This window comes from Schistocerca cancellata, chromosome 2, assembly GCF_023864275.1.
Source record: "Schistocerca cancellata isolate TAMUIC-IGC-003103 chromosome 2, iqSchCanc2.1, whole genome shotgun sequence".
NCBI lineage: Eukaryota > Metazoa > Arthropoda > Insecta > Orthoptera > Acrididae > Schistocerca > Schistocerca cancellata.
This window is the reverse complement of record NC_064627.1, coordinates 808218975-808246377: the sequence shown is the minus strand read 5'-3', so window position 1 is coordinate 808246377 and position 27403 is coordinate 808218975. Positions and strand designations below refer to the sequence as shown.

The 27403-nt window shown below is 38.2% G+C and overlaps 1 protein-coding gene across 1 annotated transcript in view; it reads left to right on the top strand.

The window, feature by feature from the left end:
- The window catches only part of LOC126162671 (juvenile hormone esterase-like), a 60832-nt gene that overhangs the window by 17970 nt on the left and 15459 nt on the right, over positions 1–27403 (top strand). Inside the window, exons 2-5 of the mRNA XM_049919319.1 lie at positions 4341–4466; positions 11766–11925; positions 12217–12402; positions 20639–20823. Coding sequence (XP_049775276.1) covers positions 4341–4466; positions 11766–11925; positions 12217–12402; positions 20639–20823 — 657 coding nt within the window. The remainder of the gene's footprint in view (positions 1–4340; positions 4467–11765; positions 11926–12216; positions 12403–20638; positions 20824–27403) is intronic.

Sequence of the window (27403 nt, the reverse complement as noted above, 5' to 3'; positions counted from 1 at the left end):
GCAGGTCGCTGAGCTGCTGAGGCACACGCGTTGACCTCTACCAGCAGCACGTGGAACCGGCAAAGCAGAGATGCCAACAGAAAGCAAATGTGATGTCATCCTTGACAGGCAGTGTTGGTGACGAATAATTGTGTAGGCCCTATCAGCCATGTGCAGGTGGACCTCGAGAAGGTCAGCGATGTACGATAGCAGGTGAAGCTGTAGGTCTGATGGTAGTTTGATCATCCACAGAGTCCACAGCGTGGCGTGTGCTTGGTCATCAACCAATGTACAAAGGCGCTGTCAGAGCTGTGAAGGTGTGCGTTCGTTGAGATGCATGTCGTGGATGATGTGGTGGATGGCTTCGGCTGGAGGGCGAGAAAGGCATTCAGTAAGCAAAGTTTTCGCCATCGCATATTTGGACGAGGCGGGAGGCAAGAGCAGCAGATCAGTGGTCTTGGAGGTGGCTCACCAGGCACACAAAACATGTGTCATTGTCCGAGGTCCTGTGGATATCCAGTAGACGGTTCACCAGAGTGAACCAAGTCTTAGGGTTGTACTTTTGCAATGCAGGCAACTTAGAGAATCTGCTGCTTAACACTTCTTGATGTAGCACAGGCAGGCGCAGATCCATGTTGGTGGTTGAGGGAGCCCCCGACACCAGGGGTGCAGTAGTGGTGGGCGATGCATTGCCCAAGGTCTGCGTGGGGGGTGGCCGCAAGCAGCACACTAAGAGGCATGGGCCCGCACAATGTATCCCATCTGCAGTACCGGAGGCAGGTGCGGCATGGTCGTAACAGCCGGTGCCACTATAACAGTGGGCGGAAGGCGGTCGTGAAATCGCCAAGGGGGGGCTGATCCCAAAACCGGCACGGAAGAAACGGCTGGTGCCATTATGAGACTGGGCGGAAAGCGATCTTGATGTGACCATGGAGCGATGTTTGCAGCAACCGGCACGGCTGAGGCGACCGGTGTTGCCGAGACGGACAGCATGTAGGGGGGGAGGGGGGTGCTGCAATGACATCAGGCAAGTAAGAATGTGTGACCCCACACATATGAGCTTTCGGAGTACAGGTCTCAAACTGCGTCTGCACATTGAACCATCTGGAAGGCGACAGCTTAACTGGACAACATCCATCACAAGATTATCGCTTACTATGTCGGTGAGCGGTGTCCACTGTCCAGGCAGCAGGCCCTGCTACGTAGTTGCATTTGACGGTGGCCATATTGGGCCAGCAATGGTTAAGTGGCTGCTGGCATGGCAGGGGTCAAAAAATTGTTCACTTTTAACCAACTGTACATTAGGAACACCTGTACATACACAAGCACAGTTAAAAAGGTGCATGGCACAGCACAAAACGACACTGGTAGATCCATTGTTCTGAAGAGAATGTGGACTGGCACATGAGGTTTGTTAACAATGAAAATAAGCATAAAATAATTCCCAAATGCACAACAGTGAAGTAGGGGTCACCACTGTGGTTATTATATGGCATAGAACTGTAATAACACACTTTTACAGTCAAAATGAACATTTAGTTTGGCACTGAACAGAGTGAATACAGAAATGGATGTAAAACATGGTGCGAGAACACAAAGACAGAATGCAAAGACATAGAGAATAATCAAAGAAGTGTCCATTCATGTCAGAGACACCACAGCCTTATTGTATTGTCCTGGCTTCTATAAAATGTGTTTTATATTAAACTGAGTACAAAGAATGAAAATATAAAATTTCTGTTATTTTTCAGTTTAATAGTGTAAGTTCTTTATTATATAATTTACAAATTATTTCACTTTCCATCAGAAAAAGTAGGACAGAAATACAAAAAAGTAATGTAATTTTATATTGATGTTTTAAACATAAAGCACTGTTTAACAGCATAAGCTGTAAGTAGTGGGATTTTAGAAAATTGTATGTGATAAAAAAGAGAAATGTTCTGAAACTTCCTGGCAGATTAAAATGTTGTGCCGGACCGAGACTCGAACTCGGGACCTTTGCCTTTCGCGGGCAAGTGCTCTACCAACTGAGCGAAAGGCAAAGGTCCCGAGTTCGAGTCTCGGTCCGGCACCCCGTTTTAATCTGCCAGGAAGTTTCATATCAGCACACACTCCACTGTAGAGTGAAAATTTCATTCTAGAAACATCCCCGAGGCTGTGGCTAAGCCATGTCTTCGCAATATCCTTTCTTCCAAGAGTGCTAGTTCTGCAGGTTCGCAGGAGAGCTTCTGTGAAGTTCAGAAGGTAGATGAGGTACTGGCAGAGTTAAAGCTGTGAGGACGGGGCGTGAGTCGTGCTTGGGTAGCTCAGTTGGTAGAGCACTTGCCTGCGAAAGGCGAAGGTCCCAAGTTCGAGTCTCGGTCCGGCACACCGTTTTAATCTGCCAGGAAGTTTCATATCAGCGCACACTCCGCAGTAGAGTGAAAATTTCATTCTAGAAATATTCTGTTTAAAAAGTCATGTATAATTCCTACAGTTGTTCAGTATATGTAATGACAATTTTTTCATGCAGATAAAAAAACTGTATCAAAATTTTTCTAGCCTTTAACTTAGCAAAATCTTTCAAAGTAGAGTCTGAATCTATTGACTTCATGGTATTGCGTTCAGCAACTAAAATTGACAATCCACACAATCACTCTTAAGAAACTATTGACTTGAGGTATGTCTTTATCACATTGAATTTCAAAAACTGCTTTCACCAACTACTTACATATATATGTACAGTCAAGAAGATTCTTAAGCTAATACTAGGAAAATTGTCAATAAAATTGTTTTTTGTTATATAAGGTAATGAGCTCTGTGGATAATTTCCAGCAGGAAGGTTGAGAACTGAGATCAATACTTCCTCATTTAATTCCTTCTCATTGATGTCACATTCTTCACACTTACTTAAAACAGTCTCAATAGAGACACATGTGGCTTTTAGTTTTCCACCATCCTGCATCTGCACATCTTGAATAATGTATAGAAAGGTGAAGCTCTTACGACTGTCCGTAAGTTCAAATTGAGCACACCCTGAATCTTGTCCTCCAAGATCACTTGATCTCATTACTCTAGATTTTTCTGTCTGCAGTTATCTCAGAAGTGAAGTGTACAGGACTCATGTTGATATGGTTGAAGACCTGCAGCTATGGACTGTATCGTCATGGCAAAATCTGTGAGGTGATCCAAGGATGTTTGAAACAATTTGTAACTGACTACAGAGATGAGTGCAGTATCGCCTAAAAATGTGAAAACAGCACATGTAACACTCAACAGTAACATGTAACATACTGCAGTAGTATTGTTTCTTGTTAAAGTAGCCATCGATGAAATATGAGCCCAATTAGGTGGGGACTACATTAAAAACTTTGCATTTCAAATACATTTATACTCAGTAGAACATTATTTATTACTGAAGTCAATGGTGACTCATAATTACACATTCACAAATATCTGACAGATGGCTCATTTGTAGACTGATGTTCATTCAAACGCTTTTTGTTTTTATTATCATATACATGTCAGCTTTCATTACCAACTATGAGACACACTGTATTCCAATTTTGTACTTGGGCACCTGTGGCACCCCTCTCAGCTTGGAGACCCAAGTGGTCATCTGTGTCACTTGGGCCTTAAAGCAAAACCGCATCTGCCACACCTGCAGTATATATCATCACCAGTCCAGTACCGGTAAATCTGTCAGAACAGTGGAACAGTAAAAATTATTATTGTAGGCAAAAATTCAGAGAAAATGAGTCTTTTAATTTACAAAAAATATTGTTACAACAATTAATTTTTGATCTATACAGGGTATTTCAGTTGGGTAAGTAGTTTGATTAGTGGGGTAGAGTATTATGCAGTTATCAGCAACTGCAATTCCATTAAATGGTAAGCTGTCTTAGTGCCTCCACTGAACATTTGTCACTCACTTATTATTGTTTTCAACAGACAGATTAGAATTCTTCAGTCAGTACCATCTACATAATGACAAGTGGTAGCTCGGGAACAGGTACAGCACACTCTATGAGCTACCAGAAATTAAGTTTTGGTGAAATGTAAACAAAAATAATAACACTAACCTTTAATACCTTATATTACAGTACATATTTAGGCACACGAGAAGAGCCATTTCTGTGTTCTTTAATTGGATATATACTCACAACTATGATCTATGATTGATGTTTCATGGTAACCTCTTTTTAACAGTTTCCTATTTTGTGAGACAGTAGATGGAAGCAGATAAAATAAAATGTATACCTTAATACTGCAAAAAAAAAAAAAAAAGTGTTACATGAACGTTGCTGCATAGAATTCTAATTGTTCTTTTGATTCAAAAAAAATTTTTGACCCACCTACTTACAATATGATGGCTTTTGCAGCCTCCCTCACCAGTGGATGCATGGGATGGTATCCTAAATGCCACAGTGGATGGACCCTGGTGTCCCCAAGCAGACAGGCCCAATGGGAGTGAAGACTGCTTGTTTCTGAATGTGTATACATCACAGGTATGTGACAAATAGTTATTAGTAGATACAAGCATTACTGTACTTAATTTTTCTGATTCACATATCAAACATTTGTTACCATTGGTGAACCGTTTCCTTACTTGTGGATGAAGAAGATCCTGTTTTTGTAGCAGCAGCTCTTGACTCTGTAATGATAGCTTTAATTGTTTTAATAAATGTACTCTGAATCTACAAATGAGCATTTAACTCAGGATCTTTGACATACTTCTTCACCTTCCATCAAGGTTAGTCTAGTTCAAAGTCTAGGATAAAGTACTCTAACTACAAGATCAGAATAATAGTTATATTTTATATAATTGTTAATGTTACCCTACTAGAGCTTATAACTGTAGAAAAAAATTATGTATGTTGTAGGAAAGTTCTTGTAGAGTATAAATACTTTAAGATTAAACGAGATCACTTAAAACAAAATGTAGAACCATCATATCCCTCTGGCAGACCAAGGTGCAAGACCTGCCCAATCCACCCATACAGCACTTCATACTCCAGCCCCATCACAGGCTTATCCTACCCCATCACAGACCAGCCACCTGTGAAAGCAGTCATGTCATGTACCAACTCTGCTGTAAACACTGCACAGCCTTTTATGTCAGTATTACCACCAACCAGCTGTCCACCAGTATGAATGGCCACTGCCAAACTATTGTCAAGATCAAAGCTGGCACAACATGCAACTGAGCACAACATGCTAGAGTTCAATGTCTGCTTCACAACCAGAGCCATCTGGACCCTTCCTTCCACCACCAGTTTCTCTAAACTACACAGATGGTAGTTATCCTTGCGATACATCCTCCGCTCCTGTAATCATCCTGGCTTCAATATCAGGTAATCCACTGTCCCCGAACCCTCCACCTGACTGTTTTCCCCACTCCCATTCTGTCGCCCCCTCCCAGTCCATGTGCCACATAGCCTTCAGCATGTGCTGCTGCCCACTGGCCGCTAATACTATACATGCCATCCCTCCCTCCCACATTCCTAGCTGGCAAACTGGCCCCCCTCTGAGCTGGTAACCACCCATCCCCAGACCCTCTCCTTACTTCCTGCCCCCCTCTCCCTTTACCTGTCCCTACTGACACAACCCCACCACAACCATCCAAAGTGCCACAAAACAGCATTGGGACTGTCAGTCTAGCTGGAACCATGTAGGGACATAAGTGTGTGTATGCATGTGTATAAACAGTGTGTCTGTGTTTGTGTGCTATAGCTCATCAAAGGATATGTCTAAAAGCTAGCAAGTTTTACTTCTTTTGTGTGCACCTGTGGACAACTTAATCCTTCTGATTTTTGGTGAGTGGTCTCATTTAACCCTAAGGAAAAAATTGTAAAATATACTAACCCTATTTTAATCACAAAGATGCACAATGTTTAACATCCATAACTAATGTCCCTCAAGCTTAACGATACGATGCTTGGAGAACTTATGTATTAATCAGTGGAGGTTTTCTCTACGGTTTTTGGTTATATCAGGGAGTGAGTGTAGTGGTCAATAGAAGGATCCAATTATAAGATTATGCCCATGCGTTCTTACATCCAGTTTCAATTTCTGTTTCAGTAGTTTTGAATTTTTTATCTACTGCAACAGATACACGATTTCTATTTTCCATGAGTCCATCCTTGTGATATATGCTTCAGTTTCCCCAAAAATATCACTACTGCCAATTTTGGGTCTTAACCAATTTTCTGTATCTGAAATGACCCTTGGAACAGGTACCTAACTAAATTAAAGTATACTGGACTTAGTTTCCACAGTCATTCAAACAATACACAGCACAGCAACTCATCCAGAGGACATTGTTAAAACAATTGCAAGGATCACCCAGTCAAGAATGTAATATAACATCTTTTTTTCTTATCCTTTTTCTTGATACTAATTTGACTTTTTTCGGATTTGTAGGTCATGGAAACTTATCAATACCAAAATAATTTCTGCAACTCCCTTTTGCTTCAGCGTTGCCTTAACTTAAAGATGAGAGGAAAAGTTGGGCATTGCATTGATCTGTGAATCTGATCATACATGCTTACTTTATGCTTTGTAATGAAACTGTTTAGGGTATATTTGGTACCTGGAGGAACCAGTCCACTAGTTGTTAAATAGGTATGAAACACTGTGAACTAAAAGTAAAGTAAAGTCTGTGGCACAAACTGGTGACTGGGCTATTGGCCTGATTATGGGTAGAGCACTGCCTTTATTCACTGCAGCACTAGGAAGGAGGGTGAGTGGTGAAACTAACACTCTGGTTGCATTTTATCTCCATGAAAGATCCCCAGTACTCATTTGACAGCAGGGTGAGTGAAACTGGGGCTGTCCTGAAGGGACTGCAGTGAGGAAAATTCCCTGTCCTAGGACTGAACCCAAGACCTTCAGGGCTGTAGTCTAATGCTCTGTTCGCTAGACCACCATGCCCACACTGCACACTACTTGTACAAAATTATGCTCTTTACCTTCAATTTCTTCAAATTGTGTGCTGCTTAATATCTCATGATATTGTAAATTACATCAGAATGTCAAATCAACACTTCTTGAGGGCTTTACAAGTAACTGGTACACAGTGCAAAACAATAAAGGCCTTGACACAAAATTTGAAAATTACATCGTCAAAAATGAGAAAATGCATAGTTGAATAGGTAGTGTATTCCTTATGTACAGTGTCTGTTAGGGGAAGCTATGGGAAAAGATATTTGATGCAGATCTTCACTGATGGTACATAACTTCAAAATTTTACCTGGAAATTGGTTAGTCACTTCCCTGTGTGTGGTTTCTAGCTTCAGTGGGGACAAAAAGCACACTTCTGTGAAGATACTGCCAGATTGAATGTAGTTAAGTGTCTCACACTTACAACTGAAAGCTCCCAATGGCATGTTGTGTCCCTTGCACTAAGTAAGATTTGCAGTTTTGGTTCTTGTGATTCTTCTTCCCACTATATCACATGAATCTTCCAAGACTGTATTTATTTATATTTTTCTACTGTCCATAATCATACAGTAATTGTAGAGACCACTAATAAAGAGCCATGAATAAAGCGAGTCTAAAACTTTATCATCATAATGTACTGCAATCCCTGTGTAATATGACTGGCATAATTAACATATTAATAATAGATGAGGAAAAGGATGTCTTCTCAGTAATGTGTATTCATAAACAATGGCTTAACCCTGAGTCAATTCAACATACAAAAACCTAAATTAGTTTTGTCTTTGGGAAAAAGAGAAAAAGAAACCAGGGTGCGGCAGTAATTTATATAAAAGAAAATAAACATTTTACTACCTTACTTGATTTACCTTGAACTAATGCCGAAAAGGACTATGACACTACAGCCAAAAAAGGTACTAAGTACAATATGCGTAATGCTACAGTTTCTGAAGCATGATCTGGAAATTTTGAACTTTTCTTAAATAATTGGGGATCATTGGTAAACAAAGCAAATCAAATGGAATGTGATACGATAATTTGTGGTAGAAACATAGAGGCCCTTTTAGACACTTGTGAAACAGCTTTACATCAGTTTCTACACAAGAACAGTTTATATGACACTCCCAAGGCTGGTTTGAGAACATTTTTCCACACTAGTGATGTGACTTATGATTTTATATCCCCCCCTCCACCATCTCACCCCATTTCTCTTGTACACCTTGATCTGTGTCAGTTTCCATTACTAATTATTATATGCAATGTATACAAATCTTGCACTTGTGCACCCCAAGTAGCCACTACTAACTGTGGTACATTTTGTAAAGAAATCTTACAGTTGTGGCAACTCTGGTACCCCTCTCAGCTTGGTGATCCAAGTGGTGGATGGTGTGACTTGGGATTTAAACCAGCCCCGAGCATTTCATTAACAATTTTCAATGCAGGCATGAGTGACCATTTAACTCAATACAAAATTTGAAATTAAAATGTGTTACTGAGAACTTCATGCTTTTAATATCTGCATGTAGATGCTACAGCCAGGATAACAGAGACTATTTCAGCAATTTGTTAAACATAGAAAGATGGTCACAGATTTATAAAATTAATGATCTAAATGAAAAGTGTAACACCTTCATTGCTATAGTAACCCATTGTTGTCTACTTTTATATACATCTACATCTATACTCTGCAAACCACAATGAAGTGCAAGACAGAGGATATGTCCCATTGGACCAGTTACCTTTCCATTCACATATGGAATGTGGGAGAAATGATTGCTTGAATGCTTCTGTGCCTGCAGTAATTATTGCATTCTTATCTTCATGATCTATATGTGAGTGATACTTAGGTTGTTGTAGTACATTCCTAGAATCCTCATTTAAGGCTCATTTTTTAAACTTTATTAACAGACTTCCTTGGAATAGTTTATATCTCCCTTCAGGAGTCTTCCAGTCCAGTTCCTTCAGTATCTCTGTGACACTCTCCCATGGATCAAACAAACCTGTGACCTTTTCTGCTGCCCTTTTCTGTATACGTTCAGTATCCACTGTTAGTCCAATATGGTACGGATCCCCCACACTCGAGCAGTATTCTAGAGCAGATCACTTGAGTGATTTGTAAGCAAACACCTTTGTAGACTGATTGCACTTTCTCAGTGTTCTACCAATAAATCTAAAATTAATTATCTGCTTTACACACGACTTAGGCCATGTGATCATTCCATTTCATATCCCTATTTGTACAAGTTGGCTGATTTGAACAATGAATAATTGGTATTATAGCCACAGGTTACTATATTTTTTCATTATGTGAAGTGCACAGTTTTACATTTCAGAACATTCAGCACAAGTTGCCAATCTTTGCACCACTTTGAAATCTTATCAAAGTCTGACTGAATGTTTATGCAGTTCTTTCAGACAGTACTTTATTATCGATGACTACATCATCTGCAAAAAGTCTGATGTTACTATTAATACCGTCTGCAAAGCTGTTAATATACAATATGAACAACAAGGGTCCCAACACATCTTCTCTGTGGCAAATCTGGAGTTACTTTCACATCTGACAAGGACCCTCCACCCAAGATAACAAGCTGTATCCTCCCTACCAAAAGAGTCCTCAATCCAATCATAAATTTCAGTTGATACCACATAGGATCATACTTTTGAAATAAGCATAGGTGTGGTATCGAGTCAAATTACATTCCAGAAAGCAAGAAATACTGCGTCTACCTGACTACCTTGATTCAAAGCTTGCAGTATGTCATGTGAGAAAAGTGAATTGTATTTCCATGGAAAATTATACCCATAAGGGACAATTCTAGGATAAACAGTTTAATCACAAGGGAAACAACAATTTCATGCCAGAAGAAGAGACAAATTCATAAAATGTGTAACTTGAATAATTCCTTGTTTAAGTTATGCACATATTGAACACTTACCAGAGTATAATCTAATTAAACATGGTGTACCTCAAGGATCAGTAATGGGACCTTTTGTACATTAATGATCTAAGCTTTATAATATATATAATAAATAAAGAGAAGACCATGTGGAGTGTAATAAAAAGAGACTGGTGAAAACAGAGAATCATGTAAAAATTAACAATATCACAAGAAAATACAAAAGTAAACAAGAGCCCTTACAAGTAGCCAGTACATTTAACAAGGTCAGATAATATTATAAATAAGCAAAAACAATAATAATAATAAAAAATAAGGAGACCCAGTCCTATAAATATAAAATAAGCACATGTAGTAGTCCAACATACATCAGCACTATCGCACTATCACGGAAACTGAAAGGATTAAAAAGAAGAGTGCTTTAAACCTAACTGAACTATTTATACACTTACATGACTGCTCATTTCATCAGTCACTTTCCCTGATGTATTTAAAACATGTAAGGTAATTCCATTACATAAAAAAAGCTGGATGACATAATGTAAATAACTAAACTCCCATCACAGTTTCCTCTTACTTTTCAAAAACATTAGAAAATTTTGTGTATGGCAAACATATGGAATTTGTAAGTAAAAAAAATATAGCTAATGAAAAAAACAGATTCAGGAGTAAAGAGGTCAAAGTTAATCGCCATTTACGAGTGCTTTAATTGTTCACTAAGCCTGATGGCCATGCACCAGGAACCAACAGGATTATTTACTGACCTATCAAAAGCTTTGGACATAGTGGATCATAAGATTCTGATTTCAAAGTTTAAAAAGTTTAGCATTCAAGGGCTGTCCAACAACTGGATAAGTTCCTTTCTGAGCAATCTCAAACAAGCAGTGAACATTAAGCACACTAATGTGTACCTTAAAAATATTTCTGAACACTTATCAGAGTACAATCTAATTAAACATGCTGTACCTCAAGGATCAGTAATGGTAGGTTTTGTACATTAATGATCTAAGCTAAAATGTGGGGGCTTGAACACTTACCAGAGTATAATTTAATTAAACATGGTGTACCTCAAGGATCAGTAATGGGACCTTTTGTACATTAATGATCTAAGCTTAAATGTGGGGGCCCATTAAACAATCATATTTGAGGTGATATCACAAAATTACTTAAAGGGAAAAGTAAGAAAAAACCACAGCAATCAATAAACATCATCACAAGAATTGGCAACTAGCCACAGAATAGTCAGCATGACGTAAAAAGAAGACCATCCTACTAAGGGTTCTCGATGCTCTGGACAAGGATATGTATGGCGTACTTCTCTCTGTCGATACCGAATCAGTTTATAACAGTACACAAATGAAATTCTTAGACTTATGGGACCCTGCAGCTGTTGCCAGGACATTCAAGTTGAAAAGAGGACTATTGGAATCAAGTTTGGATACAAACCTAGAGACACATGTTAGCATTGTTTAAGATTTCTATCATTTCTTGTTTACCATGTATCAGCATTATGGAAGCTCTTATATTCTTTAAAATAAATGTAATGGGTAGGGACAGTACACCACAAAATTTTAAAAAATTAAAATAAAATAGAAAATACTGTTATATTCATGATTGCCTTACCAAACCCATTTTATAGCACAAATCAGTGCACCCTTGTGCCAAAACAATGGTTTCCACATGAGAGTTAAACTTTATAAAAAACCTCCCAAAAATATAAAAACAGTTACTGATACCAAAACCCTTAGCAAATCTTTAAAGTTATATTTGCAGCAGTACTTCTTTTACTCTACTGAAGAATATTTAAGTGTGTGAAGTTTATTATCTATAATTTTAAATACAAATGCATAGAAATAATTTTTTTACTATTAATATAAATTGACTTGTCCAGTGTCTTATGCATAAGATGATTTTGTAGACAACAGGACCAATAACAATACAATGCAAAAATGTATACATTCATTTCAGTTGCCAGACAAAAGAAGCAGGCCAAAGAAACCTGTTCTTGTCTTTTTTCACCCTGGTGGATTCTACAGCATGAGAGCCACCAGTGATCTGTTTGGTCCAGAGTACCTCATGGATGAGGACATTATATTGTTGACAGCAAATTATAGACTGGGGGCTCTAGGTATGATTTATCCATTGCCTTTCCTCTACAAAAACATAAAAGAATAAACTGGATTGAAATAATATTGTTGTTGTGCCATATTTGTACATTATATTCAGTGAATGCTTTGCAGTGATACTATGTGCAGTCAGACAGATGTGATAATTTCAACTGTTATCTGTCAATATATTTTTGCTAAAACTAGCAGAAATACAGGCATATTTTACAGTTTAGAGCTGTTATATAAATTCTTTCTCCTATGGTGAGGTATGTGATAATTTATTTTTGGCATTTATTGCAACATCCTTGCAGGGTTCTTAAGTACAGGAGATTCTATTATGCCTGGAAATTATGGCTTCAAGGACCAGGTAGAAGTCATGCGGTGGGTGCAGAAAAACATTGCTGCATTTGGTGGAGACCCGGAAAATGTTACAATTTGTGGTTACAGTGCTGGGTCAATCAGTGTTCTGCTGCATATGCTTTCTACCATGTCAAAAGGTACGTTAAAGGTTTAATATATTATAGAACTAAAACATTTATGCAGTGAAATACGAGGAAAAATGCTTTTGCAGTCTAATAATGACCTTAATTTATATGTGGAGGAAAAAATGAAAGACAACAGCAATAGCAATAAAGAGGATGAATGCAAGAGAAACATATGTCCAAATTAGGATATACTAACATAGGACAGGAATAGTACAGGCTCACTTTGTAGTGCTTTTGGGCTTGGTTTAGAATAGAAATAGGGCCAAGAGAATTGATGTCTCTATGAATTATTAAATTTTGCTTCAAAATGTTTCATAAAAAGATCTATCATGTATTGTGATTTCAGATACATTTGTAGTATGTGCCCTGACTGCACTGAACAGTGCATGTTAATTTTCAATTTGCTTTTCAGTCAAAACAATAATATTTCCTTCTTCTGCCTATATTAAGCCACATGAATCTAATAAAAAACTTGAATCAAGAAATAATGATACCAGTGTTAGGTACAAATTTTGCCTTGTGCAAGACACATTTTGTTTGTGTTTACTTTACACAAGCATGTTTCAGAACTTTTTTTGCAGAGTTTTTTATTTATTTATTTTATTTTATTTTTTATTTTACTTATTATGCCATGATTACATCTTGTGGAGGTTATACAAAGTTTGGCTTGTCTCTTTCTATGTACAAAAGAGTGTATTTCTTTATATATGTAGCTAAAGACACATATTACATAGCTCATACATCAAAAATTATATGTTTATGCTGTGTTAAAACTTAAGCCTAGAATATGAATTTGGAATATAAGATAGTTGTCGAGGACTCACATACCACATGAGACACTATCACCTACTTTCCTTCTTGTCAGCATGTATGACACTCAATTGTTAACAAAGCCTATTATAATCTATGAGGGCATGGGAGATAGAAAACAAGAGGAGTTCATGAACTTGAGAAGGGAAGTTGGTTGTAGGCTACGGGCAAAGAAGAGGGATTATTTGAACAATCAAATCACAAAAATGGAAACAAACAGTAAAACAAAAAAACATTAGGGAACTTTACCTAGACATAAATGGGTATAGGAAGGGTTTCAAGGCTAGAACAAATGGACTTTGAGGGGATGCTGGGGGAATACTGACAGACCCCAATGCTATATTAAGTAAATGGAGGACGTATTTTGAGCATCTATTAAGTGTACACCAGGAAACAGGGAATACAGCAGAACCCCAAATACCTGAGCCAACGTTAAAGGAAGTAAGAGATGCAATCAACAAATTGAAAACCATAAAGCACCAGGATCAGATTGCATAACTGCAGAATTAGTTAAAAATGGGGAACAGAAATTGGTGGAAGTAGTTCACAAAGTTTTAACTAAAGTATGGAACTCAGAGATGATACCTGAAGAGTGGCAGGAGTCGATTCTGATCCCAATTTTTAAGAAAGGTGACAAAATGGATTGTAGTAATTATAGAGGGATATCGCTATTACCAGTATGTTCCAAAATTTTCTCGAATATTCTGCTAAGCAGGCTTACACCATATGCAGATGAAATCGTGGGGGATTACCAAGCCGGCTTTCGGAGGAACAGATCAACTATAGACCAAATATTCACCCTGCGTCCAATTTTGGAAAAGAAATGGGGATACAATAAACCAGTTCATAATCTTTTCATAGATTTTACAAAAGCATATGATTCAGTATTGCAGTCAAAATTGTACAGAATTATTTTGGAACTTGGAATACCAAAGTAGTATGTTAGACTTATAGAAGCGAGTTTGAAAAACACAAAAGGTAGAGTACGCGTGGGGAAATTGGAGTCAAAAGAATTTGTAATAAAGAACGGACTTAAGCAGGGAGATGCCCTGTCTCTGCTACTTTTTAATTTAGTCCTAGAATATATTGTACGAATGGCAGCAGATAATTCAGAGGGTGTGGAGTTAAATGGAAATATTAAGATATTAGGGTACGCAGATGATCGAAACATCATTAGCGATAGGAAAGAATTGGTAACAGCAAATGCAAATGTGTTAATCAAGGCTAGTGAAGATGTAGGTCTAAGGATAAGTGAAGACAAAACTAAATACCTGGTTACTACTAGAATGCCAACAGCAGTAGATGAGGAAATGTTAAGAGTTGGAGACATGCAGTTTGAAAAAGTGAACACAATTTAGTATCTAGGCATGGACATCACTCCGAGAAATGAGATTGAATCCGAACTGAAGAAGAGATTATGGGCAGGAAATGCGTGCTACTTCTCACTGAATAGATTACTATCATCACGGATATTGTCTAGGAATTTAAAGATTAGAATATACAAAACTATTATTCTACCAGTTATGCTGTATGGGTGTGAGACTTGGTCTCTCACTGTGCAAAATGAAAAGCCGTTTCGAGTATTTGAAAACAAAATTTTTAGGAAAATTTTCGGAGCAAAAAGGGATGACATTAGTGAAGAGTGGCGAAAACTGCATAACGAAGAGGTTTACGAACTCTATTCAAGCCCTGACATAATCAGTATTATTAAATCATGTATGCTGCGATGGGCGGGTCACGTTGCTCGAATGGATGAGGGCAGGGCAGCGTGCAGAGTACTGGTAGGGCACCTGTGGGGATACCGAGGCATAGATGGGAGGACAATGTGAAGGGTGATTTGAGGAGCCTAGTTATTGAAGGTGAATGGAAGGAAATAGCCCAAGACAGGGACAGATGGCGAAAATACCTTGCTGCGGTAATGGACTCTCGAGACCGGTACGACCAGTGAGTAAGTAAGTAAGTAAGTAAGTAAGAGGGCATACAGAAAGTAAAGAATGATTGTGCATACAGTCTGTGTGCCTGTCTTGTGGTAGCCACTCATTTCAATTCAATTCAATTTATTAGCGTCCTCGTAGTACATCATCGAAATGACATAGGACTTGTCAATAAACATTACAATTTAAAATACATATACATGAAAATTTGTAATTGAATTTACTTGTCACTTAGACATTACAATTTTAATAGAACTTTTAGAATATTAACATAAAAATATACAAGTAGGATAACAACGTACAAAAAATAAAAAAAGTTAGTGATTCTCACATCAAAGATTATTTACATTCTTACATTAACAATGTTTCACACTTTCATAGAAACAGCAAGTCTTTAAATGTGAGCAATTACACACATTTATTATGTCAGGGAAATATTAACTGCGCTTTTATTGTCAACGATTCATAAACTCTTCAATACTGTAAAAACTATTGCTCAATAACATGTTTTTTAATTCTCTTTTAAACATGTACAGTTTTGGTATTATTTTTGGTTCTTTGGGGAGAGCACTGTAGAGGATTTTGGGTTGGTATAGTACACTTTTGTGATACATAGCTGTTTTATGAATTTCTCTGTGGAAATCATTCCTATTCCTTGTTTCGTAGTTGTGAAATTCTCTGTTTAATGTAGAAAATTCCTCGTGTTCTTTTAAGAAACATTTGCTTTCATATATGTATAAAGATGGTAGTGTCATGATTTTTAATTCTTTGAAAGCTTGCCTACAAGAGTCTCTATATCCTATACCTTTTATTATTCTGACTGCCTTCTTTTGTAGTCTAAATGAGTGTTTTGTTAGACTGATGTTCCCCCAAAACTGTACGCCGTATCTTAATAAACTGTGCATGAATGAGAAATAAACACATAACACTGTTTTAATATTACATGAGCTTTTAAGCATTCTAAGTATATAACATGTTTGACTTAATTTTTTGTTCAATGATATTACATGCTTTTCCCATCTTAAGTGTTCATCAAACCATACTCCCAAGAATTTAGTGTATGATGCTTGTTCAATCTTACACTTACCCAGTTCTACTGTAAGGTTAGTTTTTATTTTGTAATATGTCTGAAGTTGATCCACGTTGTTTTTTTGGCATTCACAATGAGTCTGTTTTCATTAAACCATCTGTCTGCTTCGTCTGTTGCTAATGTGACTTTTTCCTGTAAGTCAGCTTCACTATTTGCTTTAACAAACAAACTTGTATCATCAGCAAACAGTACTGCCTCTGCTTCAGATAGTTGACTTGGTAAGTCATTGATAAATATTAAAAACAGTAATGGCCCTAATACAGATCCCTGGGGTACTCCATACAAAACTCTCTCGAATCTTGATGAATATGTCCTATCTGCCTGGCTTATCTCCACCTTCTGATACCTTTCTGACAGATATGATTCAAACCATTTGTGGGCAACTCCATGTATCCCACAGGCATATAACTTCCTAAGCAGTAACTTATGGTCGATGACATCAAAGGCCTTTGATAGGTCTACAAACAATCCACAATTTAATTCCTTTCTGTTTATGGAATTTAGAACAAGTTGCAAAAAATTGAAGATAGCTGTTTCAGTTGATTTATTTTTACGGAAACCATTTTGCGCATTAACCAATATTCTATTTTTGATAAGAAATTTGTATAGTCTCTGATACATTAGCCTTTCTATTATTTTTGAGAAACCTGACAACATTGATAAAGGCCTAAAGTTACTAACATCATATTTATCACCATTCTTGTAAAGTGGCTTTATAGTTGACATTTTAAGTTTTGATGGAAACACCCCTGTCTTAAAAGATTCATTTATAATTTCAGTGAGATGCGAGGCTATGTTTCTTGCACTTTGCTTAATGACTTTGTCAGGAATCCCATCACACCCACATGACATTTTATTTTTTAACTTATTTATAGCATTTAGTACCTCTGAATCAGTTACTGGATAAAGGAACATTGTCATGTCATTCATGGGGAGTTTTACCTTGCTATTGGAATTGCATTTAGTTTTAATTGGTTTCTGGTGTTCAGTGTGATGTGGATAGTTGCCGCATGTGGCTGTAAGTCAGATAGTGTCATGTAGTAAGTACAAAGATAGCTGTGATCAAGATTGAGCCAACTGCAAAACCTGCCAACTGTGAGGTGTGAAGTGTCATTAATTTTTGTTAGGTGGAAAATATTAGGCCCTGTGGCATTAACTGCAGACTTCTTACCATTTATGGTGAAGGTGTAATGAATGCAGCAAGTGTCCGAGAGTGGTGCATAATGTTTAAGAATGATGAAGAAAGATCAGGTCAACCCTCCATCATCACAGTTGCATTGAAACAAAAGGTGGATCATGTAATTTGAGAGAATCAATGATTCACAATTAGCAGCATCCATGTTATGAAGTATTTCATTCAGTTGTGAACAAAACTGTTGCTCAGCACTTAGGATACCACAAAATCTGTGCACACTGGGTGCTTTGGATGGTCAAGAATGACCAAAAACCTGCAAGAATGGTTGCTACATTAGCATTCTTGAGGAATTATGAAGGAGATGACAATGCATTCATTGATGAGATTGTTACAAGAAATGAAATATAGGTTTCTCACAACATCCTCACCATGATGCAACAGTTTATGGAGTGGCTTCACCCTCAGTCGCCACAGACACCATGTGAGTTCAAAAAAACTGAAACAACTCAAAAGCTCATGTCTTCTGTATTATGGGACAGTGAAAGGGTCTTACTAGTCCATTTAATGCCCTGCAATGCAACCGTCAATAGTGATGTACATTGTGCTACCCCTGAATGTCTTCATCGGGCTACCCAGAACCTCTAAATAGGCGCTTGCTGTCCCATGGAATTGTTCAACTGCATGACAATGTATGTCTCCATACTGCCTGGCAGATACAAGTCTTACTGCATGAGAAATTCCAGTGGTACATCTTTGAGATCCTCCCTAAAGTCCGGACCTGGCACCATCAGGCATTTACTTTTTCCAAGACTAAAGAAGCTCATTGTTAACCTGCAAATGGTGAAGACCTGAAAGATCCTGTTGTGAGCTGGTTGAGTAGCCTGGTGGCCACATGGCATGAAGAGGATACACACAAATTGGTGTCAAGGTGACTATGAGGAAAAGTAGACTAAGTATATGTTAATACACGTATATTTAGTTTCTGTATTATTATTAAAGAAAATCTTGGTATGGCAAAACATTCTTTACTTTCGGATGGCCCTCATATGTGCAAAAAGTGTCCTGAGTAAATGGTACTTTCGACACTCAGTGTAGACATTATTATTATAATATAACATCAACACAACAGGAAATTTGATCACAAAGCCTGTGAGGAAAATAATGACACAGTTTTCACAAAAAGAAATGCCATATTGTTAAACTAATGAGAACATCTAAACAAAGTGACTAATATGGTAAAAGTAAACAATCGAAAATCTGGGATGGAATAACAATACACACACACACACACACACACACACACACACACACACACACACACACACACACACACACTCTGTCTCTCAATGCTGAATCCTCAGAGATGACAGCAGTGACTGTGTGTATGTGGAGGGTGGATATTCACATAATCTTTAGTTGTTGTTCATTCTTGGAGAATTGTGCTACTTCAGGGCCAAACCATTATGGTGATTAAAAGCAGGAAGAAGGTACTGTATTCTGATTCACAAGCTTGTTTGTGAACTTTCAATACACAAATGTAGCCTATTAATGGAAAAAAGTAAAAAAATGACTACTCTTCTATATTCCTTTGCATCATTTCTGTCGTAGTTACTAACTACTGGAGATCATTATTTCAGAGACTGATAACTGAATTCAAATGTCTTGTATGTTCTTGTATCAGACTGTAATTGCAGAAACAAACTAAAGATGCTGATTGATTTCTAATATAATTTATCACACTAACTCTATGGTTGTATGAAGTGATCCACTTCATTGTTTAATGATGTCAACAACCAATTAGGATTTGTTTTTATCCAGAATTATTCTTTGCCAATGTCTTACTATGACTCATAAATGTCCTCATTATGTCAGCTGTCATTGTTATTGATACACTTAAAACACAACTATTCTTCAGTATACACTGTAAGGTACTGCATTACAATAATCTTTTCTGATTTATCTGTAGAGGGAGGAGTTGCTCATTTTGTATCTCTTGCACTTGAATAACAGCAAGAGTGAATTGATATTGTGTCTTCTGGTGAACTGCATACTTATATCCTCCATTGTAGTAACACTTCCATGGATCTCCACAGAACCATTTCCTGGCTTTTCCTGGGATGTGTGTGTGTGGGCGGGGGGTGGGGCAGAAAAACTCTAAACTTGTTGTCTTTTATATGAATTAGTTGGACTGTTTTGAGATGTGTCTTGCCACAAAAAACTAAATTCCATAGGTGCTAAAACTGCCTAACAAGAATCCCAGGAAATCACTTCTAGAAGTGTATGTGAATTCTGTAATGAATAAAGACTCTCTACTCCAAATTCCCAAATTCCAGGGGAGAGGGGGGGGGGGGTCTGGGTGTGGGAAAGTGCCCCCCACTTCCTTCCGCCCTGAATTCTGCTGATGTCTATGATGCCATTTTACAAAAGTGATGTGTCCCAGGACATAGGTGTGCACAGTGTCATAATAACCATTCACACATTAACACTGGCTTGAACCAGATGCCACAAACAAAACAAGTATATAGATACTGGGCAAAGAAGAACAATCAAAATAATAGCGTGAGTTTATCATCTAAGAAAGAATGTTTGGAAACTAGAAATGGGATAAGGAATCACACAGGCAATATAAAATTACACTTTCACAGTGTAAGGGAAAAGTACTTAAAATATAAAGTTATAAATCATGTTTAAAAAAGACTCAAAGAAATATATTCTAATGCTACTTCAACACTGGGGCACAAATAAATATATTTCAAGTTTCAACAACAGAAGAAAGATAAACAGACATTAAAATAAAAAAATAAACAATAAATGAAATAGAGAAAAGCATTTGCTGTCAGTTATGAGCTATTGAAGCTGGGCTAACAGAATCACAAAGAAAGAAGAGTATTAATCTCAAGCTGGAATTTGAAGTTTTCTTTCCCCTTTACTGGTAATGTTGGACATACTCAAATAATTCTATTTTTGGCTACCGTGTAGCTGTTCAAAATATTGATAATTAATTAATTACAATTGATATAAAAAGCTATTGCTAGTGCATGATGAGGAATATAAAACACAAAAGCATCTTCCTTACCCATATACTTGAATATAATAAATTAACAGCAGCAGCTTAAAAGTATATTGCGAGTAACCACTTAAAATAAAAGAGAAGCCTTGCTCTGCATTGGCCATGCTGAACTCTCATATTTTTGAACAGCTCTATGAAAAATTCTGCATGCCTATATCAACATATGTAAAGTATCTTTACTGACTAATTGCAATTATAATCTTTCCTAGGACTGTTTCATCGGGCAATTGCAATGAGTGGTGGTGTCCAGTCAATTGTACTTCATGATCCATTAGGACAAGCAAAGAAGCAAGCACAGCTATTGAACTGCCCTGACAGTTCATCAAAGGAAATATACAACTGCTTAAAAGAGAAAGATGCTCAGGAAATTGCTGATTCCATAACTGGATTTTATGTAAGTATAATGTAATCTGCAATTTTTTTGTGTATCTTTGTTGCTTTGAAAGTGATGCAGACTTTTAACTAGTTTTCTGTAGACCAAGAAAGCTTTGTAAAACACCATGGGTTACATCTTGGTCATAGTATGAAATATTGCATTTTTAAGAATGGATTTTCAACTACACAAATTTACAGCATGTAATAATGATGGAAGCCATGATTAAGTCAGCACTGATATAGACAAAGAGGTTGTGACTCTTCACTTGAGGTTCCAAAACCAAGTAGTCTTTAAATTACCACAGAAAACTGTTGAATAGAAGATGTAGCATTTGCAATAATGAGGCTGCAAAAGGAAACTGTTAAAAATTGTTGCTTTTCAGATTACACTGTTTGTCTAATATTTGGCATCAGTTTTATATAGCACACTGATGAGTAATCTGACAGCTTTCAAAGATAAATAATTGTTTTTATATTGCAAGAATGGAGGTTCATATTGCTGTGGACGTTAGTCCAAGCAGTCCTATACATTACTACCTGGGATTTTTATTCCCACAGTTCAGGTTATATACAGGGAGCTAATAATTAAATGTGCTTTTAATTTAATTCAAATTTTTAGGCATTTCCAATTTCCTGCCTTGTGTATGTGAAAAACTTATTAAAAATATTTTCTCTGGAGCACAGAAATATATTCTGAACTCTAGATAAGGGTGTAAGGTATATATGGAAATAAATTTTGTATAGATTTCATTTGAGAAGATCACAGATATTACTAATATCTATAAGGCTTAGTATAGAACTAGTCAGCTGGCATGTGAAAATAAAACTTCTGCTTCATGAGGCCTCTTTAAGGCTTTCATTACTGACTTAATGCAATGTTTTTATGAGATATCTACATGAAATAAAATACTTTATTGATTTTTACTACATTGCAGTAGAACTTTATCTTGTAAGCCACTATGGAGTGAAAGTATGGCAGACACGCAAAAATATTGTCGCATGTTAGTTCATTTAAGAGACACTTCTATTTCTAAAATTCCTCCTCCTCATTATCATCATTTCCCAGCCATGTTCCCCTTGTGTGATTGCAACTGCTTGCCATCCCCTTATGCCTTCATATCTTCATAGATTTTCAGTTCCTTGATGTCTTCCTCTGGAATTTTCTCTGCTTCATGTCTAATTACACTGCATCTATCCAGCATTTTCTGGACCTTCCTTTTGCTTTTTTTGTATTGGACATGTATTTCAAAATATTTTCTGACCTGCGTTCTCTCTTGTTCTCATTTTGCACCCACACCACTGCAGTCTGCAAATTTTTATTGCACTAATAATAGGGGCTTTTATGCAGGCTACATTTCTGTTCATTTCCTTTTTTGATCCTGTCCTTTCTAGTAGTTTGGTTCACAGTTTTTATGAATCTCATCTCTGTCACTAAAATTCTGCTGTAGTCTTTTTTCAATAGGGTAAATGTCTCTAAACCATAAGTGAGAATTGGTACAAAGTAAATGTAGTATATGGTGGTATTTGCTTTTTGTGGCACTTTTGCTGTTGTGACTCGCCGATCTTTCAAAGTGCCGCCGCACAGTTACATGTGTCCTCTACATGCAGCGTTGTCTACCAGCCATGCAGCAGCAGCGCCACCTAAGCGGCCAGCCAGCCAGCAGCCGCTAGACTTGGACTCAGTTATGATTTGACTGTTAAAGTGTACACACGTCTTACTCTGTTTACTTGATCTGTGACTTTCATATATTGCGTCTTCCTTGAAATATATTTGTTCAACTTGCAATTATAACCATTGGTGATGAGGTAGTGATTTTTCTTTTTCATCATTGACCCACATTTTTCCAAGGCTACTTTAGAGCAACTATTGCGAGGTCTCATAGAACAGCAAACGCTTCTCACAAAAGTGATTCATGATTTCGTTGCGGCACCAAATGCAGGGCGTCTCTCGTCATTGTCTCTACCTACTTTTCCTCCTTATGACGAGATGGCGGAAGACTGGTCTGATTACGAAAAACGTCTTCGACAGCACTTCTTGGCATTTCATGTCGCGAACAAACAACCATGTAAGTCTCTGTTCCTTTCATGGATTTCACCTCAAATGTATCGGTTGTTGTGACAATTGGCTCCTTTGAAAGATCCTGCGTCTTTGTCCTTTGCTGAAATGTGCTCACTACTGTCCGTCTATTTTCAAAAGCAAACACATGTGGTAGCCTCTCGTGTTGCCTTTTATCGTTGTCAAAAACAACCAAATCAATCCTATTGCGCTTGGGCTGCTGAACTTCACAGCCTCAGTATAAAGTTTCAATTTGTTACTGAAGTTCACAACGAATCCTACACCGATTCCATGGTACGGGATGCTCTTATCCGATCGGTGCCCGACAAAGAAGTTAGGCAACGTGCCCTTCAGTTGGCACATCCGACTCTAGATGAAGTCCTATCCATTGCTCAGTGTTTTGAAATTTCTTGCGCCGCTGGTTTGCAAATAGAGGCATGGGGCATTGTCAGGGAAATACAACCTCTGTGCGACGCTGACAAAGCCTGTGGCATGTCCCTGCCACGGACGTGGCCGCAGTATGCTCCCAAGTGCAACCTCAGCCTAACCGTAAACAAACCTCTAAGAAACTGCAGCAAAACCCCCGGCAACTTCCTTCATGTCCGCGGTGTTTTACAAAACATTCACGAGAAGATTGTCCACAAAGTTGGGCCATGTGTCACAAATGCAAAAAAAAGGGTCATGTGTCATCCGTTTGCAAGTCTGACCACATACATGATGTTCATGAACATGACGCTGATTCTGATTCTGTGTTGTCTGTCAATTGTACTGCTTCCCTTTCAGGGAATTTATTCCTCATGTCCAAATATTTGGTAGAGATGTTCACATGCAGGTGGATACTGGTTCTGCTGCCACTATCATCAGTTCTCAGATGTATCTTCAGGTGGGTTCTCCAATCCTGTCACCTGTCACTAGGCAATTATGGACTTACAATAAACAGAAGATTTCTCTCTTGGGACAATTTGATGCTGAGGTATCTTACAAATCTGTTGTTCGCACTGTTCCCATATTTGTGCTCAACCATAGTAAAGCGGAGAATCTTTTTGGTTTCGATGCCTTTCGCGTTTTTGGGTTCTCCGTAGATGACTCTGTCAATATCATCTCTGATGCTATTCCTTATGCTCAATTGGATTCCTTGTCAATGACATTTTCGTCCATTTTTGCTCCTGGGTTAGACCATGCAAACGACTTTGAAGCTCATATCACTCAGCCTAAGTTTTTTCGGGCTTGGCCCATTCCTGTGGCCCTTTGTGATCAGGTCAAATGGGAGCTGGATCGTCTCACTGCTTAAGGGGTCTTGCTTCCTGTCACTTCCAGTGAGTGTTCCTCTCCTGTTGTCATTGCTAAGCCAATTGGTGATATTTGTCTCTGTGGTGATTTCAAAGCCACAGTAAATACTTAATGTCTTATCGACATTTACCCTATGCCTCAACCTGAAGATTTGTTCACTAAACTTGCTGGAGGCCAGTATTTTTCTAAAATTGACCTGTCAGAAGCTTATCATCAACTTCCTCTTGACGCTGCTTCCCGGCAGTTTCTGGTCCTTAACACGCCTTTTGGCCTCTATCAATACCAATGATTGCCATTCGGGGTTGCCAGCGCCCCTGCTCTCTTTCAGTGATTCTTGGAACAGTTATTGCTCACTGTCCCTGGGTGTATAAATTACCAGGATGACATTGTTGTCACTGGCTCCACCACTGACGAACATCTTCAAAATCTCCGCCAACTTTTTCATGTCTTATAGACTGCCGGTCTTAAGTGTAATCTTCAGGAATCAAAATTTTTTCAGGCATCTACCACGTACTTGGGGTTTCAACTCCCTCAGGATGGTATTCATCTGCTTCAGCAAACTGTCGCTGCGATCGATGCCCTTCCTTGCCCTACATCTGTTAAGGAACTGCAGGCCTTTTTGGGGAAAATAGCATACTATCACAAGTTTTTACTGTGTGCTGCTTCGGTGGCTCAGCCATTGCATTGCCTGTTGCATAAAAATGTGCCTTTTCACTGGTCCGCGTCATGCGATGCGGCTTTCCAGAAATGGAAGACTATGCTGAAACAGGCCCCGTGCCTGGCTACTTATTGACCTGGCCAACATCTTGTTCTTGCCATGGACGCCTCTCAATACGGGGTCGGTGCAGTCCTTGTGCACCGTTTTTCTGACAGTTCTGAACAACCCATTGCTTGTGCCTCCAAAACACTCACGGATGCCCAACAAAAGTATTTTCAAATTGAAAAAGAAGCTTTGGCCATTATTTATGCTCTTCATAAGTTTGGTGTTTTTCTCTATGGATCCAAATTTCATCTTGTTACGGATCTCAAACCACTTGTTTCCTTGTTTCATCCATCAACGTCACTTCCCGACGAGGCTGCATACTGCCTCCAGCGTTGGGCTCTTTACTTGTCTCGTTTCAATTATGAGATTCATTTCTGGCCACAGCTCAACATGCAAATGCTGATGCACTGTCTCGCCTTCCCATGGGTCCTGATCTGGCATTCGATAGGGACGAACTTTTGTGTTTCCACCTGGATGTTGCTGAGCAGTGGGTTGTGGACGGGTTCCCCATCACTGGGGACCAGCTGGCGGCTGCTATGGGTTCTGACCCTACCCTCTCCCTCGTTTTACGCTGTATCCAGAAGGGTTGACCAGATCATCCATCCGCTAAGACTTCTGATCCGTTGCGGAACTACTATGGTTTGCGTTACCGCCTCACGGCTAGGGATGGTGTTATCCTCCTTTCCACCGAAAATGCTTCGCCGCGTGTTGTGGTACCTGCATCTTTGCGTGCTTTGGTCTTGCGCCTCCTTCACCAAGGGCACTGGGGTGTCTCTTGCACAAAATCTCTGGTGCACCATCATGTGTATTGGCCCAGCATCGACTCTGAAATCGCACACATGGTTGCTGCCTGCAGCCCTTGTGCATCACAGGCCGCTGCCCCGAAGTCATCTTTGTCACCGTGGCCTTCGCCTGAGAAGCCCTGGGAACATATTCATGCTGACTTTGAGGGATCTTTTTTAGGTACTTATTGGCTTCTCGTTATTGACACCTACTCTATCTTTCCTTTCATTGTCCGTTGCATCAGAGGGAAATAAAAAACACCTTATGCACCTTATGAGAAAGGTAGAAGTGGGAAAGGGGAAAGTCAAAACTGAGAAGAAAAATGTGCCAGATGTAGAAAGAAAAAAGAATTAGTAGTAGGAGAAGTTGAAAGCAAATGATGCATGAGAAACTGAAAAGGAAAAAAGGGAAGAAAGTATATAGCTTCTATCAACAGCGACATCACTATGGATGACAATGAGGATGATGTTTGGTTTGTGGGGCGCTCAACTGCGCAGTCATCAGCACCCATACAAAGGCCCAATTTTTTCCAATCTGATTTTTTTTTTCACAGTCTAATCTAGCCACTGTCATGAATGATGAGGATGATGATGAAATGATGAGGACAACAGAAACACCTAGTCCCCTGGCAAAGAAATCTCTATGGATGGGTATTTAAACAGAAAAACAAAGGGAGCTGAAGGGAACTAATGAATGAACAATACAAACAAAAAACAAGGATAAATATTAAAGGAATAAAAAGGCAGAAAGGTAGACGAATGGACAACAGAAAGAAAATGTAACCTTTTTGCCCAAATTTGACACATATTCTCCAATGTTTGCACCTTTTCTCCAGTGTTTCATTTCTTTCTAATCTTTTACATATTTCATCCTCTAATTTTTACTGTTTGATAAATTTTCCCTTGCTACCCTATCTTTTACTCAGTTTCAAAATTCTCTTTTATTTTAATCTTCTCATGACAGTTTATTTCTTTCCTCTTGATCCCATCTATCCACATCCCTCTGCCACATGCACCTCTACAGTTTCTCCTCCATATACATCTGGCACATTGACTGTCCTCTCTGTTAGTTTTTAATTTTCAGTTTTTAAATTCCTATTTATATTTAATTTAGAATTTTCATGTAGCCCTGTCTCATTGTAGCCCTCATGTCTTGATAAGCTACATGGTTTTAGCAGCTAATCCTCTGAAAGAACTTCAGATTTTCCTTCTCTATCCTTGTTTTGAAAATGGAATGCCTGATTCCAAAAAACAGCAGTATGTATGCCCTCTTATGCTTAGTGGTGAATGTTTTATCATCTGCCAAATTAGTGAGTGGACTTTTTGTGTGTTTTAGTCCTTCAATTTTAAATGAATATCAGTTTTTTTAAAGTGATAGTATATTCTGAGCAAGAGTTTGAAGTCATCTGTTAAATTTCTGGAGCAGAAAGAGAAGTGCAGCTGATTCCAATTTTAAAAGTGGGGTTCATTTAATACACATCCATTCAATCAAAAATATTTCATATGTGTTTCATTTATTCAATGCCTATTGTTGCCTAGATGTATTACACACAATTCAGCTCTTGAAGTATACTAACCAACATTACACATAATGGTTGTAGTGGTGGAAGAGGGGACCTTCCCTATTATATTTTTAAAAAGAAGGAATTGTGAAATGTGAAGCTATAATTGTCACTATGTGTTTTACTTTTCCCTTTTCTCATTAACA